The following is a 16,811-nucleotide window of genomic DNA, read 5'->3' on the forward strand; positions in this document are numbered from 1 at the left end:
GGAGGGATGTGTGGGGAGGGTGAATGGAACACATCACAACACAGCATTTCACTTAAAAAAATCATTCTCCCATATTTCTCTTCTCTGCTGTCTCTTGTCTCCCACATGACAGAGCTGGGGGAGTGGCTTTCTCTTCTTCCCTCTTTCTTATAGCCTCTTTACACCTGTCTCTTCCTCCTCATTCCCATTATCACACACCCTTCACATTCTTGTCCTCTCCATTATTCAGGATAGTTCACTGCTGGCCCCGATTCCTGCTTCCAACCTGATTTCTTTAGATCTCAATACTTCAGATCTAAGGAAAAGAAAATGCTTTCAGATAGCTTCTGATGAAGGTATAGAGCAGCAATGTTATGAGGACAGAATGGGCATTGGGTTGTGCTCAGTGCTTGATAAGTGTTTTCTTTTTCCCTATTTCTTTCACAGGTATGTTGAGCAGAGTAACCTGATGATGGAGAAGAGGAACAACTCACTTCAGACTGCCACAGAAAACACACAGGCAAGAGTATTGCATGCTGAACAAGAGAAGGTAAAGCAACTGGGGAGAGAAAAGCCCAGGTCAGGATGGGTGGAGCTAAGGAATGTCCCATGTACATACTCACCAGTCGGCTTTCCAACAGAATTTTTGCCATCACTGCAAAAAGAACTAGAAATCTCCCAGCAGGTTTTCATGTATCCATCATCTACATTTCTGTTTTATAATATACTTTGCAGTAAGGTGACTCAAAAATAATCACTGATCTTAGTAATTTGATTAGGTAAGAATTACACAGCTTATTAGAAACTAAATTTATTCTGTTGACAAAATCAACAGAAAATTTCCATTATGCCAGGTAACAGATGTGTAGGTTCTTTTTAGTGGAATTTAAGATTGTTTGCTCCTTCATCTGTGTCTGCCAAAGCATTTTAAAGTACTACTATTTGACTTCAATCCTTTCAAAACTAGGAATTTTGACCTGTTCCTGCAGTAGCATTAAGGAAGACTAGCAGGTCTTGGGTTGGGATCTGCTGATTCTGAAACTCGCTTCCCCGCTTGCTGCAGTGACGTTCTTTATCCTGAATGGATTCCTTCTTGTTTGAGCTACCACTCATCAGCTAGGAGATCCTGACTTTTTCATCTGCTGTCTTTCTTTTCAGAGGTTTAGAAATCATTTATATTTTATATTAATGTTTTCCTTGATGAAAAGTTAGATTGAACACACTTGTAACTTGTGGCGTTTACTCACTTTCTCATATTCTGTTAATGAGGATTCCTTACTATGTCTTATGCTAATCTTTGTCTTCTCTTAGCCATAGAATCCAGGCAAGTAATGTGTGACCTCTTATTCTCAGATAAGCAGTGCCTTATCCTGCACAGCCCTGTCCAATCCCGACCCTATTCTGTTCCCATTACTTTGTACCATCTCTTATGTATGTGACTGACTCCTAATGCCTAGGTGAAGATCAGCAGCCTGTGACATTGTTATCATTAGGTAGTGCTGAAGTCACTTAACCGCTCCCCACCCACTAAATGCACTTTTTACTATTTCTCCTTTCTCTAATTTTATTTCTTCTCTTCCTTTCCTTTACTCCTTTTGTTTGCTTGTTTGTTTTTTCTTTAGGCCTATACGCATCTAAATATATTATTTGGCCTCACTGTTACTATTCAGGGCTAAAATGATTACTGTAACTTGTTCCAGATCAATGGTCCGCAAACACTGGCTGCCTCAGACTCACTTGGGGTGCTTGATTAAAACTAGATACTCTTAAATCCTGAACCTTCAGAGATTCTAATTTAGTATATCTAGCTGGGGTCTGAATCTGAACTTTTAAAAAGATCCTATAGATTCCAGGTGTAGGAATTACTGCTCCTGTCAGTGATTTCTTTTGTCATAATCTCTGGAGGGGCAGCATTTTTAAGAAGTTCAGCATGTGATTCTCATGTTGAGAAGCACTGTTTTGTGTGTGTATGTGTTCCAATAAAACTGCATTTACAAAAATAATAGGTCAGTTTGGCTCATAGGTCATAGTTTGCCAGCCCCTGAATTAGTTCAGTGATCTACCCAAATGTTTTCGTATTGATAAACCCCAGAGATGTCTGATACCATGCATTGAGCCCAGTAGATGCTCTGTTTATAGTAGCAAAACAGTAGAAGTAATAACAACAATAGTAATCACAGCTAGTATCTGCCACGACCCACTGTGTTATAGATACCATGCTTCACACAAATTTTTGAGGGAATCTCATGATGAATATGACTGGGATGCCAAGTACCATATGTTTTAATTGATCATCTTTATTTCAGTGAAACTTTTTGAGCCCTGACTCTCCCCTCTTTTTCTTTTGATCCACTTCTCACTGAAGTTTTCCTGTGATCTCTCCTTTTAAAGGGAGATGGGCAAGGTCCTTTCGTCCCTGGAGGCAATTTTCTGCCTTCAGACACCGCTCAGAAAGGTATGGTTAAGGGCTCAATGAATATTTGGTGAATGAAATTATTTTTCATTGTGATATAGTACCACAAAAAATCGTGGAATAATGGCTAAAACTGGAAGAGCTATTAGAGGTCGCCTTTTTAGTTTAACCTTTTTATTTTAGAGGGACAAACCAAGGCTCAGAAATGAAAGGGTGAAAGACCTGCATAGGACCCCATTTCCATTCAGCTATATTTATTTTCCTGTGTCAAATTACCATCTCTCTTGAGTACTGTTTTCCTGCTTTTACCTTGCAAGCTTTATTCACTGTTTTTCTGAACTCTTGGTTCCTCCTGTCATTGCTTGCTTTTTCTCACTCTCCATGTCAGCAGTAGAATTTGATCCAGGGTAGGAACCAGGGAGCCATCCCATCCACTGTGTAGATTTTTTTGTGTTTTCCCTTCTCACTTGATTATACCCTAACCTTCAAAAGAAATTATAAATACACCTATACACACACACACACACACACACACACACACACAGACACACACACTTTTTTCTGATCATAAAAGTTGCATCTATTCAGTCTGGAAAATTTACAAATACAGATAAGCAAACATAAAATATAAATCCTTTCACTCAAAAATAATGATATCCATTCCCTTATTTTCTGTGTACATGTGCATTTGGGGGACAGCATTAATTTTTATGCTTCTGATAGGCCTTTCTAGCTAAAGACCTGAGATAAAAAGAGCTTTTGGGTGATTTTCCACTCTGCTTAACCTGACCCTCCAGTTCATTGGCATGCCTTTGGAATTTGTCCCTTCCAGTGTTTTAGCTGCTGCAAGTGCTTGTGAGAGAGGTGCATGTTCTGTTATTAGTGAGCTCTCTGAGCTATGAATAGATGCAAAGCTCTCTGAGCTCTGAGTTAGTTTTGTTTTCATTAGGCCATGTGAAGCAGGACAGTGAGTAGATGAAAGCCACTCCTATATCTGGAAGTTCTAGATTTCATTGTCTTCTGTGTTTAGGAGGTGAAAACCTAAGGCTACTGAATAGCAAAAATAAATATCTTAAAGCTTAGTCTAAAGGTTACATATACTCTCAGATACTCATTTATAGCCTATTTATTTTTATTTATTTTTTAAAGTGAAAGCAAGTTTATTAAGTAAAGGAATAAAAGAATGGTTACCCCGTAGGCAGAGCAGTGGCATGTTATTTTTATTTTATATACAATTTTATTTTCTTGTTTTACTTATTTATTTATTTTTCTTTTGAGACAGAGTCTTGCTCTGTTGCCCAGGCAGGAGTATGATCTCAGCTCACTGCAACCTCTGCCTCCTGGGTTCAAGTGATTCTCCTGCTTCAGCCTCTGGAGTAGCTGGGATTACAGGCGCCCACCACCACACCTGGCTAATTTTTGTATTTTTAGTAGAGACTGGGTTTCACCATGTTGCCAGGCTGGTGTCGAACTCCTGACTTTGTGATCTGCCCGTCTTTGCCTCCCAAAGTGCTGGGATTATAGACGCGAGCCACCGTGCCCGGCCTTTATTTTCGTTTTTTAGGAGAGTCAAAATATCAGATTTTAAATGTAATCTATAAAACTGATAAAGACTTTGGAATAAGGCAAGGAATAAATATATTTAAAACAAGTGGGTACAGTGAACACAATAAGAAGAGACAAATGATAATAAGGAAATAGACAACTGTAAAAATGTATGTAAGGTGTAATAGAGCCAGGCATAGTAGCTTGCACCTGTAGTCCCAGCTACTCCAGAGGCTGAGGTGGGAGGATTGCTTGAGCCCAGGAGTTTGAGGCTACAGTGAGCTATGATCATGTCATTGCACTCTAGCCTGGATGACTGAGCGAGACCCCATTTCGAAAAAAGAATTTTTTAAAGTATACTAGTATAGGTACAATAGTATAGGAGTTGTAATAATAGTAGTAATATAATTGTATAGGCGAGATGGTCCACCCCCATAATTTAAATTTGGTTTAATACAGGTTGAAGGCAGCCGTAACTCCCTGTTTTCTAGTTCAGTCTACATAGAGTTATGTGAGGTTGGTTCATTACTTGCATGAAGAACACCTATGTTTAAAGTGACATCATACTTTGTTATTATTCAGGCCAAGGTGACAGAGGAGTTAGCAGCGGCCACTGCACAGGTCTCTCATCTACAGCTGAAAATGACTGCTCACCAAAAAAAGGAAACAGAGCTGCAGATGCAACTGACAGAAAGCCTGAAGGAGACGGATCTTCTCAGGGGCCAGCTCACCAAAGTGCAGGCAAAGCTCTCAGGTATGTACTAGGTTGGGGATGCTGGGATTGTTGCCATTTAAACTCAAGGAATTAAGCTGTTTTCTTCCTCTCAATCTTTTTGGCACAATGCTTAGGAAGTTTTTGAAGGACTGCACCAAATATTAAAGGAGACTAGTATAAAATCTACATGATTATTTTACAGAAGGAACAATAAAAGAACTGACTATTCATGTGGAATTGATCAGTGCCACAGTTCCCTTCTGTTTGGGGAGGTGTTGGCTTCAAAATCTTTGGTACCTATGATTGGCTTCAAATGCCTGGAAGAGTTAATGTGTTGTTCTAACTCATGACTCAGTGGAAGTTTAAAAAAAAGATGCTTCCTGGTGTGGTTTCTTCTTTCCTAGAGGATGGATTGCAGCTCTTCAGCCTGACACTCTAGGCCCCTCCTGCTTGGCTTATCTCCCATTATATTGTTCAGTTCATCCTGGCCCTGACCATACCAGCAAGCCTGCTGGCTGCTCTTCAGCTCATCCTGTAGTTCTTGTCTTGCTTCTTATCCATGCTATTCTCTGGACTTGACATGCCTACTGTTACCAATATTCGCCTTCAGTCCTCTTCAAAGTCTGCCTCTTTCAGAAGCTTTCCTGGTTTTCTCTAGAACATTTGATCCTTTAAAAAAAAATCCTTTATCTTTTAGTGCATTATTATTATTATTATTATTTTTGAGATGGAGTCTCCCTCTGTCATCCAGGCTGGAGTGCATTGGCTGGATCTCAGCTCACTGCAAGCTCCGCCTCCCAGGTTTAAGCCATTCTCCTGCCTCAGCCTCCCGAGTAGCTGGGACTACAGGCGCCCGCCACCTCGCCCGGCTAGATTTTTTGTATTTTTTTTTTTTTAGTAGAGACGGGGTTTCACCGTGTTAGCCAGGATGGTCTTGATCTCCTGACCTTGTGATCCGCCCGTCTCGGCCTCCCAAAGTGCTGGGATTACAGGCTTGAGCCACCGCGCCCGGCCTTAGTGCATTATTATAACCTTTATCACAGTTTGATAAGCATGGTGTTTTGCTCATCTTTGTAAAGTCCTCTCCTCCATATTAGTGTTCAGTGCCTGGCAAGACATGGTGATTGGATAGAAGATTAGTGAAGACCAGCAGGTTAATTAATCTACTGTGGTGTATAGAAACAAATATGGGCGGGGCGCGGTGGCTCAAGCCTGTAATCCCAGCACTTTGGGAGGCCGAGACGGGCTAATCACAAGGTCAGGAGATCGAGACCATCCTGGCTAACACGGTGAAACCCCGTCTCTACTAAAGAATGCAAAAAACTAGCCGGGCGAGGTGGCGGGCGCCTGTAGTCCCAGCTACTCTGGAGGCTGAGGCAGGAGAATGGCGTAAACCCGGGAGGCGGAGCTTGCAGTGAGCTGAGATCCGGCCATTGCACTCCAGCCCGGGAGACAGAGCGAGACTCCGTCTCAAAGAAAAAAAAAAAAAAAAAGAAACAAATATGGAAGGCAGAGATGCGACTAATGGGCAGGGGGTAGCTGGAGCTGCAGCAGAGTTGGATGGAAGCAAAGTTCATTTGCCTAATAGAGAACTAAAAAACAATGATGTCAATGGGTAAGGTGCTACCTTGAAGATACATCCCTTCACTTTTATTTTTTTCTTAAATGTTTTATGTTTTGTAGAGACAGGAGTCTCACTGTATTGACCAGGCTGGTTGTGAACTCTTGACCTCAAGCCATCCTTCCACCCTATTCCTCCGAAGTGTTGGGATTCACAGGCATGGGCCACTGCTCCCAGCCCACCTCTTGCCTTTTAGAGCATGACTGGGCCCACATGAGGCAAACATGTTAGACAGTCTTAGATTTGAATATTGTTCACATGTCTCCTTGCTGCTTTTGTGGTGCCTTATGACAATTACCTCAAGAGCCATAAGAGTCTCAAACGTTTCCCAAACAAATTTTATTTATTGCAAAGAGCTTTATTTGAGAAGGGATGTTTTGAAAGCAAATTCTTGGTAGAATGCCCCAGCTACCAAGAAAGTTGAGACTATCTTACTCAAGCAGTGAGAAAGAACCCAGACTAATACTAAACGGTGATCGGTCCAGTGTGTTAAGATGGTGGCCAAAATGGAACTGTGGGAGTGATCTGTTTCAAAGGTCATTTCTGACTGCTGGGGACATTTCTTTCCCATTTTGTATGTGGAGAAGGTGACATGTACACACAGAGATGACTTTCTGTGGGATAAATATGGATTGATGGAGGAGTCAGCTGACAGCTTGACATATCTTATTGCTGGTCAGTGAGGTGATGTTGAAAGAAGTGAGCAGAGGCTGCTTGTGTGGTAGGACTGGGAAATCAAAGCATGCAGCTTTGAAAGAGCCACTGGGGCCAGGCACAGGGGTTCACGCCTGTAATCCTAGCACTCTGGGAGGCTGAGGTGGGAGGATTGCTTGAGCCCAGGAGATGGAGGCTATAGTGAGCCATCACACCACTGCACTCCAGTCTGAGTGATGGAGCAAGACTCTGTCTCCAAAAAATAATTTACAAAAAGAACTGCTGGGATAACACATAGCCCACTACAGCACTGGTTCTGTAGCCAAGTCTCTCTGCTCCTGTATCCCAGAGCTCCAAGAAACCTCTGAGCAAGCACAGTCCAAATTCAAAAGTGAAAAGCAGAGCCGGAAACAACTGGAACTCAAGGTGACATCCCTGGAGGAGGAACTGACTGACCTTAGAGCTGAGAAGGAGTCCTTGGAAAAGGTAAGCTCTACAACCCAGTTGGCCAGAATTAGCTGTTTAATAAACATTTAAATTTTCCTTTTACAAATTACAATAGTATGTGCTTATTGTAACAAATACAAATAATATAGAAACGTGTAAAATTAAAAAAAAAGTTTCCCCTCTCTAATCTCATACATTAGAGGTGACAATTATAAAGTATATGATCCTTCCAGATTGTTTTCTGTATGTAGAAAACATATATTCACACTCACACACACATACATGTATGTATACTGACTTTTTTTTACATCACATTTCATGCTTTTTAGGAAAATATCATGGCCTTGTACTACATAAGAAGATCTTTCTCATATTTAACTGCTGCATAGTAGCCAACTGTGAGGCTGTACCATAATTTATTTAATTATTCGGATGGATATTTATGTTTTTATTTTTTCATTATTTTAAACGTTGCTTCTATGGACATTCTCATATAACTGTTTTTGCAAATTTGTTTCAGCATTCCTATAAGATGGATTGCATGAGTAAGAATCATGGGATCAAAGGGAAGGCTACATATTTGAATTTTTATAAATATTACCAGATTATCCTCAAAGAATAGTGCTTACACTTTCAGCACTATGTGAGTGAGCCCATTTGTCACATTCTTCCCCATTCTACATATATCACTTTTTCTAATCTTCATTAGTCTGACAGGTGAAATATGTTATCTTGTTTTAATGTGTATTTTTATTAGTAGTAAAGCTTTCATATATTTAATACCTATTTATATTTCTTAGGTATCTCTTTTTAGTGTCCGTTATCCTATTATTAGTTTGATTTGTGAACCCTTTTAAGCGTATCAATCCTTTGCCAGTCATAGACGTTGTAAATATTTTTCTAGTTTGCTGTCTTTTCACTTTATTTGTAGTATATTTTGTTGGTTAAAATTTTAATATCAGGAAAGACTAAGTGAACAAAGTGAGGACATTTCTATCTTTTTGTATGTTCTGGAATAGTTGAAATATGAAAAGAATAAACTGCTCCTGAGGCTTCAGTAATCACATTAGTAAAGCTGTTTTGGCCCAGTGCCTTTTAAGAGGGTAAATCTTGGTCTGCATAAATCTTGGTCTGCAATTACATTTTTTTCTAGGATTTTTTTCTATTTTATTTATTTATTTTTAACCAATTCCTTCTAACCTCTTGGCTGTTTTCAGTTTGTCATTACTTTAGATACTACTATAGTGACCATCCTTGTAACACACTCTTTATGACTGTGACTTATTGAATCCTTAATTACAATTTGTGGAATTTCTGGATATGTGTGTTTTTAAAGGCTTTTCAAAGGATTACTATCCAAAGAGAGTATATCCATTCATTTTCTTACTGTCAGGGTATGAGAATGTCTGATTTCCTGTACCCTCATTAAAGTTAGGATGTTCCCTAGCTCTTAATAGAGGGGTAAAGTTCTTCTTGTCTTCCTTCTCCTGTCACCATTTTCCTCACCCAGTAGCCAAGAATGTTAAATATTTAGGGGAAAATTAAACTAAAAAATGAAGTTTCCAGAAATGGAGTAAGGATCCCACAAGGTAATTAACTGCCACCGCCATCATCCCTTTTGATTCTCCGTTAATAAGCTAGAGCTGATGATGGTTCTCTTGTTCCTAAGAACCTCTCAGAAAGGAAAAAGAAGTCAGCTCAAGAGCGTTCTCAGGCCGAGGAGGAGATAGATGAAATTCGCAAGTCATACCAGGAAGAATTGGACAAACTTCGACAGCTCTTGAAAAAGACTCGAGTGTCCACAGACCAAGCAGCTGCAGAACAGGTAATGGGAAACTGAAGCACTTTGGAAATAGAGGGAAGGTGTGAAGGACTCAGAGAGAAAAGCTTCTAGTTTCTTCCTTACCCTTTAGGATGACATTTCTCATAGCTGATACTCTCACTTTGGAGAAAGGTAGAAAAAGTAATCCAGATATATGCAAGAGAGCCAGGAATCGAATGGAGAATCTTCTTTCTTTTTTTAAAGCTTAGTTCATATTTAATTACGTAAGTAAAAACGAAAAATAGTTTCCTTACCAAAAAACTCCAAACATGATAAGGCCAAAGCCATCAACCATCAGACACCATCCTTCAGGCACATTATCATCCTTGAAAGGAAGGGATTTATTTAGTCATCAGGAAGGGAACCAGGGATAGTGGCAGGACACAGCTGGATCTCTAGTCTGTGCAACAGCAACCTTTCTCATTATAAGTTTGAAATTTATATGCATATGTTTGTTTAATTAGAGTTCATTGGTCCCCTCAGTTTGACCACCTCTGGGAATTTTGGTGAAAAAAGTTTCTGAACCTATAAAATTTAGGGTTCAGACCCTGAAAAGCAATGATCACATGACCCTGCCCTCCAGGAACCTATCTAAATAGGTACACTTTTGTCTGCTTGGAGTACCTTTTGGAGTCCTGACAACCAATGACATCTTAAGAAGTGCATTTACTTTAAAAGTTATGAGAGTCTTTTAAACAGTTTCCCAGTTAAATCTGGGCTGTTAGCTTATTCTTTTGCTTTTTGAAAGATGGGCTTCCCTAGGTGCGATGGAATCTCACTCCCCTGCCCCCAAGGATGATATGGTCATTACTTTCTCTTGGCAGCTGTCTTTAGTACAGGCTGAGCTACAGACCCAGTGGGAAGCAAAATGTGAACACTTGTTGGCCTCCGCCAAGGATGAGCACCTGCAGCAGTACCAGGAGGTGTGCGCACAGAGAGACACCTATCAGCAGAAGCTGGTACAACTTCAGGAAAAGGTACATATTTTTCTTGAGCCAAACAGTTTAGGCAGCCCAGTTAATTTGAGGCAAGCAGGCTGTTTGAGTCCTGTCGATCCTTCTGAGCCTAAAAGTTATTAACAGCTAGAAGACAAAACCACACTTGTTTAGCTTGTCAGTTATCTTTTACATACTTATTTGGGGTGATAGGTCAGTGACCTGGAAAAAGAGAGAACAGCACTAGTGTTCTGGAACATGTTTTCCATTATTATTGGATCCTTCATTTATTAAACAAGTATTTATTGAGAGTCAGTTGTATTCCATCCACTGTGTTAAAGAAAGTGCATACAAGGAACCTGTCCCTCACGTATCTCACAGTCAAGAAAGGGAGACAAAGAAACAAAGATAGGTGTTAAGTGCTATGGGACCCAGAAGAGGAAGTACCCGGGAGAGCTGGGAAGGTTTCCCAAAGGAGGTGACATTTGAGCAGAGCCAAGAAGGACAAATAGCTTTGGTAAGGCAGCAAAAGAGGCAGAATATCCTGGGCAAAGGCACTGAGATAAGATGGAGGCTGGGGTGTGGTGGGATCATCGGGCCTGAAAAAGAAAGAGATGGGACATGGCTTAGGGTCATGGTATGAAAGTCCATATTCGAGGTCAGTGTCTTTCCTTAAAGTGTCCAGTTGAAAACTTTTGGCTCAGAGATCTTGGAGGCAATCTTGCAGACAAATGGGTTGCTGTTAATGCTGAATGTTTATGTCTAAATGACTAGAGTTATTACCTACCCTCCTGCTCTTTTTTCATTATATTTTTGACCTGATTAGGAACAAGGCAAGCAACCTTCTTGGGAAAGAGAAAGGGAAGTTTTGAGTTGAAATCGAGTGATGAGGAGATAGAATTCTCTGAGGCAGAGGGTCTTGGGTGGGGGCTGAGGGAGTGGACACCAACAGACCTAGGTGAGCTTAAGACTTGATGTTTAGAGATGCCGGAGAGGATGTGGAGAAATAGGAATGCTTTTACACTGTTGGTGGGAGCGTAAATTAGTTCAACCATTGTGGAAGACGGTGTGGTGATTCCTCAAGGATCTAGAACTAGAATTACCATTTGACCCAGCCATCTCATTACTGGTTACATACCCAAAGGATTATAAATCATGCTACTGTAAAGACACATGCACACGTATGTTTATTGCGGCAGTATTCACAATAGCAAAGACTTAGAACCAACCCAGATGTCCATCAATGATAGACTGGATTAAGAAAATGTGGCACATATACACCATGGAATACTATGCAGCCATAAAAAAGGATGAGTTCATGTCCTTTGCAGGGACATGGATGAAGCTGGAAACCATCATTCCCAGCAAACTATCAAAAGGACAGAAAACCAAACACTGCATATTCTCACTCATAGGTGGGAATTGATCAATGAGAATACTTGGACACAGGGCGGGGAACATCACACACCAGGGCCTGTTGGAGGGTGGGGGACTGGGGGACGGATAGCATTAGGAGATAGACCTAATATAAATGATGAGTTGATGGGTGCAGCAAACCAACATGACACATGTATACCTATATATCAAACCTGCACGTTGTACACGTGTACCCTAGAACTTAAAGTATAATAATAAGAAGAAAAGAATCTGAAATAAAATTGTCTTTTTATTATATGTAAAAAAAAAAAAAAAAAGAGAGAGAGAGACTTGATGTTTAGGGTGGTTCTCCTCCCCTTGGGTTTTCTGACCTTCACCTGGTGATCCAGGTTCCTGAGGCCACAGCCACAGTCTGTTTGTTTTGCAGTGTTTAGCTCTCCAGGCCCAAATCACAGCTCTCACCAAGCAAAATGAACAGCACGTCAAGGAACTAGAGAAGAACAAGTCCCAGATGTCTGGGGTTGAAGCTGCTGCATCTGACCCCTCGGAGAAGGTGAGCTGGTATTTCAAAGGAGAAGCAAGCCATTTATATCAAGCATTCAGAAAGAACATGGCCAGTATGTTGTGTTAGTAGCTCCTTTTCTAACTTTAGTGATGTTTTATTTGTCTGGTGACTTTAAAATGAACCAGATTTGGTGTTTGCTTGTGTTTGAGATGGAGTCTCGCTTTTTCGCCACGCTAGAGTGCAGTGGCGCAATCTTGGCTTACTGCAACCTCCACCTCCCAGGTTCAAGCGATTCTCCTGCCGCAGCCTACTGAGTAGCTGGGACTACAGGCATGCGCCACCACACCTAGCTAATTTTTGTATTTTTAGTAGAGATGGGGTTTCACCATGTTGGCCAGGATGGTCTCGATCTCTTGACCTTGTGATCCGCCTGCCTCAGCCTCCCAGAGTGCTGGGATTACAGGCGTGAGCCACCATGTACGGCCCAGACTTGGTTTCTTGAGTTTAAGGAGCTTACAGTCTAGTGGGGAAAACAAATTAAGTGGCAAACCCAGAAGAACCCTATCTTTCTGAGGTTTTGACAGGTATAGGAAGGGCCTCTAACCACAGGAGAGAATGGAGCTTGGGGAGTGTGCCCAGCATCCACTGGCCTCTGACTCTTAGAGCCTATGGCAGCTCCTAGTGGTGCTCACAGTGGGAGGGGGACATTAAGCAATGGTCTTTAAGCAGTCCTGGGCACAGAGACCACAGCCTGCCTGCGCTTGATAGGTAACTCTCATGACTAGCCCTTCTGTCAAAATGCTGCTCATTATTTAATATCATCCTCTCCACAGTGACAGCCTTCAGTGTCTCTGCTTATGACCAGCGGTATCCCAGTGTAGAGATCTAAGATGGCTTCATTTTGGCCTTCCAAACACCTCTCTGGGATTTAATGCATCCTTTAGTGACTTGATTTTGGCAGCATGTGTTTTGATGTTCACACAGGTCAAGAAGATCATGAACCAGGTGTTCCAGTCCTTACGGAGAGAGTTTGAGCTGGAGGAATCTTACAATGGCAGGACCATTCTGGGAACCATCATGAATACGATCAAGGTACAGCCAGCCAGCTGTCGATTGTTTCATCGGAATGGGCGTTTTATTGCTTAAGTACTTGCTAAGGGATCATGAATAAAATAATTGTTCAAGGCAGGCACAGTGGCTCATGCTTGTAATCCCAGCACTTTGGGAGGCAAAGGTGGGAGGACTGCTTGAGGCCAGGAACTTGAGACCAGGTTGGGCAACATAATGAGACTTTGTCTCTACTAAAATTAAAAAATTAGATGGGTATGCTGGCGTGTGCCTGTAGTCCCAGCTACTTGGGAGGCTGAGGCTGGAGGATCACTTGAGCCCAGAAGTTCAAGACTACAGTGAGCCATGATTAGCCCCGACTGCACTTCAGCCTGGATAACAGAGCAAGACCCTGTCTCCAAAGGAAAAAAAAGAAAATTATTCAGGACTGTTCCTCAGTAATTAGGATTCCTGGAGTGACTTGACAGATACAGTCAGCCTCTTTTAACAGGAAAGAAGCGAAATCATTTAAACTAGATGACCAGTAGTGTTAATAAGAATTAGTAGTGGCTACTGTGTTCCTTTCAGTGATCATCTCCTCCTTGGCTTTTGAACAGATGGTGACTCTTCAGCTGTTAAACCAACAGGAGCAAAAGAAGGAAGAGAGCAGCAGTGAAGAAGAAGAAGAAAAAGCAGAAGAGCAGCCATGGAGACCTTCCCAGGAGCAGTCAGCCTCACCCAGTTCTGGGCAGCCTCAAGCACCCCTGAATAGGGAGAGGCCAGAATCCCCCGTGGTGCCTTCAGAGCAGGTGGTCGAGGAAGCTGTCCCGTTGCCTCCTCAGGCCCTCACCACTTCTGAGGATGATGTACACAGAAGGAAAGGGGACTCAGAAGCAGAGGCACTCTCAGAAATAAAAGATGGTTCCCTTCCACCCGAACTGTCTTGCATCCCATCCCACAGAGTTCTGGGGCCCCCGACTTCAATTCCACCTGAGCCCCCAGGCCCTGGAACCATGGACTCTGAGTGTGAGGAGTCACTTGCTCCCAGCCCAATGGCAGCTAAGCCCAACAACCCACCAGGAAAGGTCTGTGTCAGGGAAGTAGCACCAGATGGCCCACTACAAGAAAGCTCCACAAGACTGTCCCTGACTTCAGACCCCGAGAAGGGGGACCCACTGGCCTTAGGGCCTGAAAGCCCAGGAGAGCCTCCGTCTCCACAGCTCAAGAAAGATGATGTCACTAGCTCCACCGGTCCCCACGAGGAGCTGTTGAGCACAGAGGCAGGTTCCACAGTTGCAGGAGCAGCCCTCAGACCCAGCCATCATTCCCAGCATTCCAGGTATGTTCCTCTGAGCACTGCTTCAGGGACAGCATGGCTATCTGTGGTGAGGAGTGTCTCTGTTTTTTCCAGGGCTGGCAACTCATCCCTCAGAGACTAATTTACTGATGTCTTCATTCATTAGTTGATGTATTAATTCAGCAACACCTACCACGTAGAAGGCTCTGTGGTAGGCACTATGATAATGTGGTGGGCACTGCGATAGTGTGGCAGGCACTGCGGTAGTGTGGCGGGCGCTGCGGTAGTGTGGCGGGCGCTGCGGTAGTGTGGCGGGCGCTGCAGTAGTGTGGCAGGCGCTGCGGTAGTGTGGCGGGCGCTGCAGTAGTGTGGTAGGCAAGGCAGGTTTGGTTCTTGAGTTTAAGGAGTGACAGTCAAGTGGAGAAAACAAACAAATACATACTTATATATTATAAAAGTATGGTAAGTCCTTTTAAAAAAGAAATAGGGCACTATTCTAAAGGAGTTGTTCCACTTTAGATAGGGTGGCTAGGGAAGGATTCTGAGAAGGTCACATTGAAAAGATGACTCTGGCTGTAGGTTCTGAAGGGGGCCACTGTAGGGTGTGGGAAGAGATGGTGGCAGCAGAGGTGGGAGGAATTCCTGGGCAGTCACCAATGCTGTTGAATCCTTACCCAAGGGCCGTGACCCTTGTAGGTGGTGGGCACTGTGACCTGGAGCAGGAACAGTAACATTTTCTATGACTTGATTCTCCTTCAGTCTCTCTGGGGATGAAGAGGATGAACTGTCTAAAGGGGCGGCTCTGAAAGCTCTGAGGCCCAAAGCACAGCCTGAGGAGGAGGATGAAGACGAGGTGGTAAGGAAATCCCAGGCACTGTCAAGTCCTCACACAGCCACCTGGGGGCTCTTCCCCACTGGCTCTGAGAAGAGAAATGGAGCCTGTTGGTGGCCCACTCCCTGGGCTCTGTGTGCAGGGCCCTGTGGGAGCAGGCTTGGGGCTGGGCTGGGAGGGTGCAGCTCTGTGAGCAGATTAGGGGACAGTCACATACCACTTTACTTATGAGAAAGAATCATAGTCTCTGTCCATGCAGGAATTTGTTCCCTAAGAGCAAGAAAGCTGAGCTGCTTAGTCCCATATTGGAATGCTGAAGCCTTAGGTTTCCCCAAATCTGCTGGGATATTATTTATATTTTAGAATTGGAAAGGACTTTGAAGATCATCTTGCCTGGCATCCATTTTCATAGATAAAGAACCTGAGGCTCAAAAGGATGATTTACCCAAAGCCTCAGAGTGAGTTAATGGCAAAGCTAGGACTAACCCCCAGGCTCCTTTAAAGACCACCTGTTCCTGAGCATTTTCCACTTAGCCTGCTTTCCTCTTGCCTTGTTTTGTCATCACAATATCCCTGGGCACAAAATGGGTTCAGTATTAATAGCATAGCTTCATTTAACAGAGAACAAGAGTGAAGGCCAGGAGAGGAGGGCACTGATAGGGACTGAATTAGAACCCCGCTTCTCGCATCTGCAGTTCCCTACTGTGCTAGGTTACAACCGTTCTGGCTGTCCCTAAGCCATTTTGACGGCTCTGAAATGCATATAGAGAACACAGGTGGGCTTCAGGCTCAGTCCATCCAAAGGACAGAAATATGAGAGTGAATGGGGCAAATTTTGTCCCCTCATGTATCAGCCAAAGTGGATTTTGCCTTTTGCCAAAACCTTGAGCAGAGAGCGGTGATAGATCTGGACTCCAGCTTGTATGTACCAGAGCCCTTCCCTCTTGCCTGTGTTCCTTTGGGGAATGTACCAGTTCCTTCCATTAGCCTTTCTTCCCAAGAGTTAAATTTTCATTTGAGAATTCAGAATACCAATTCTGCCCTAAAACAAAAGGAAAAAAGGAGGGAAAACCCAACTGAGTATATTCTAAGTGACTGCCCTAAATATAGTTGGAAGCTTTTGATTAGCAAGTATATTATTGGTATTAGTACCAATACTGTCAAGTTAACATGTATTTCTTGGGTACTCTGAAAACGACTTCACAAATGTTCTCATTTAATCTTCTACCAATCCAATGAGTTAGGTACTTTTATCCCATTTTGTAGATCAGAGGGCTGAGGCTCAGGAAGATTAAATAATTTAACTAAGCTTATATAGCTAGTAAATGTGGAGCCAGAACTTTAGTCAGGATGAAACAGAAGCTGTGAGCCACACTTGAAAATCCTGTACTGTCAGAGTTAGAGATCACTTCATTGATGTCCAGAGAGAAGTACGAGGTCTGGTTAATTGGTAGTGACATGGGAATTGCCCAGAGACTTGTGTACACATCACACTGCCTTCCCTTTTGCCTGGCCCTGTGAAGATGGATCCTGGTTGGCAGTAGCTCACCAGAGCAGACAATGCCTTAGTAGAGACTATTCGGTTCGTGCCTGTCTCTAGCGTCAATCCCTTCTAGCCGGGT

The 16,811-nt window shown here is 42.8% G+C and overlaps 1 protein-coding gene across 3 annotated transcripts in view; it reads left to right on the forward strand.

The window, feature by feature from the left end:
* The window catches only part of FKBP15 (FKBP prolyl isomerase 15), a 54,813-nt gene that overhangs the window by 36,585 nt on the left and 1,417 nt on the right, over positions 1-16,811 (forward strand). For all 3 annotated transcript variants that reach the window (XM_023223703.3, XM_023223701.2, XM_023223702.3), the window contains 9 exons: positions 427-529; positions 4,520-4,691; positions 7,277-7,413; positions 9,044-9,199; positions 10,021-10,173; positions 11,936-12,061; positions 12,998-13,105; positions 13,678-14,399; positions 15,117-15,213. In XM_023223703.3, the coding sequence (XP_023079471.2) occupies positions 427-529; positions 4,520-4,691; positions 7,277-7,413; positions 9,044-9,199; positions 10,021-10,173; positions 11,936-12,061; positions 12,998-13,105; positions 13,678-14,399; positions 15,117-15,213 (1,774 nt within the window). The remainder of the gene's footprint in view (positions 1-426; positions 530-4,519; positions 4,692-7,276; positions 7,414-9,043; positions 9,200-10,020; positions 10,174-11,935; positions 12,062-12,997; positions 13,106-13,677; positions 14,400-15,116; positions 15,214-16,811) is intronic.

Source organism: Piliocolobus tephrosceles, chromosome 14 (assembly GCF_002776525.5).
Source record: "Piliocolobus tephrosceles isolate RC106 chromosome 14, ASM277652v3, whole genome shotgun sequence".
Lineage (NCBI taxonomy): Eukaryota > Metazoa > Chordata > Mammalia > Primates > Cercopithecidae > Piliocolobus > Piliocolobus tephrosceles.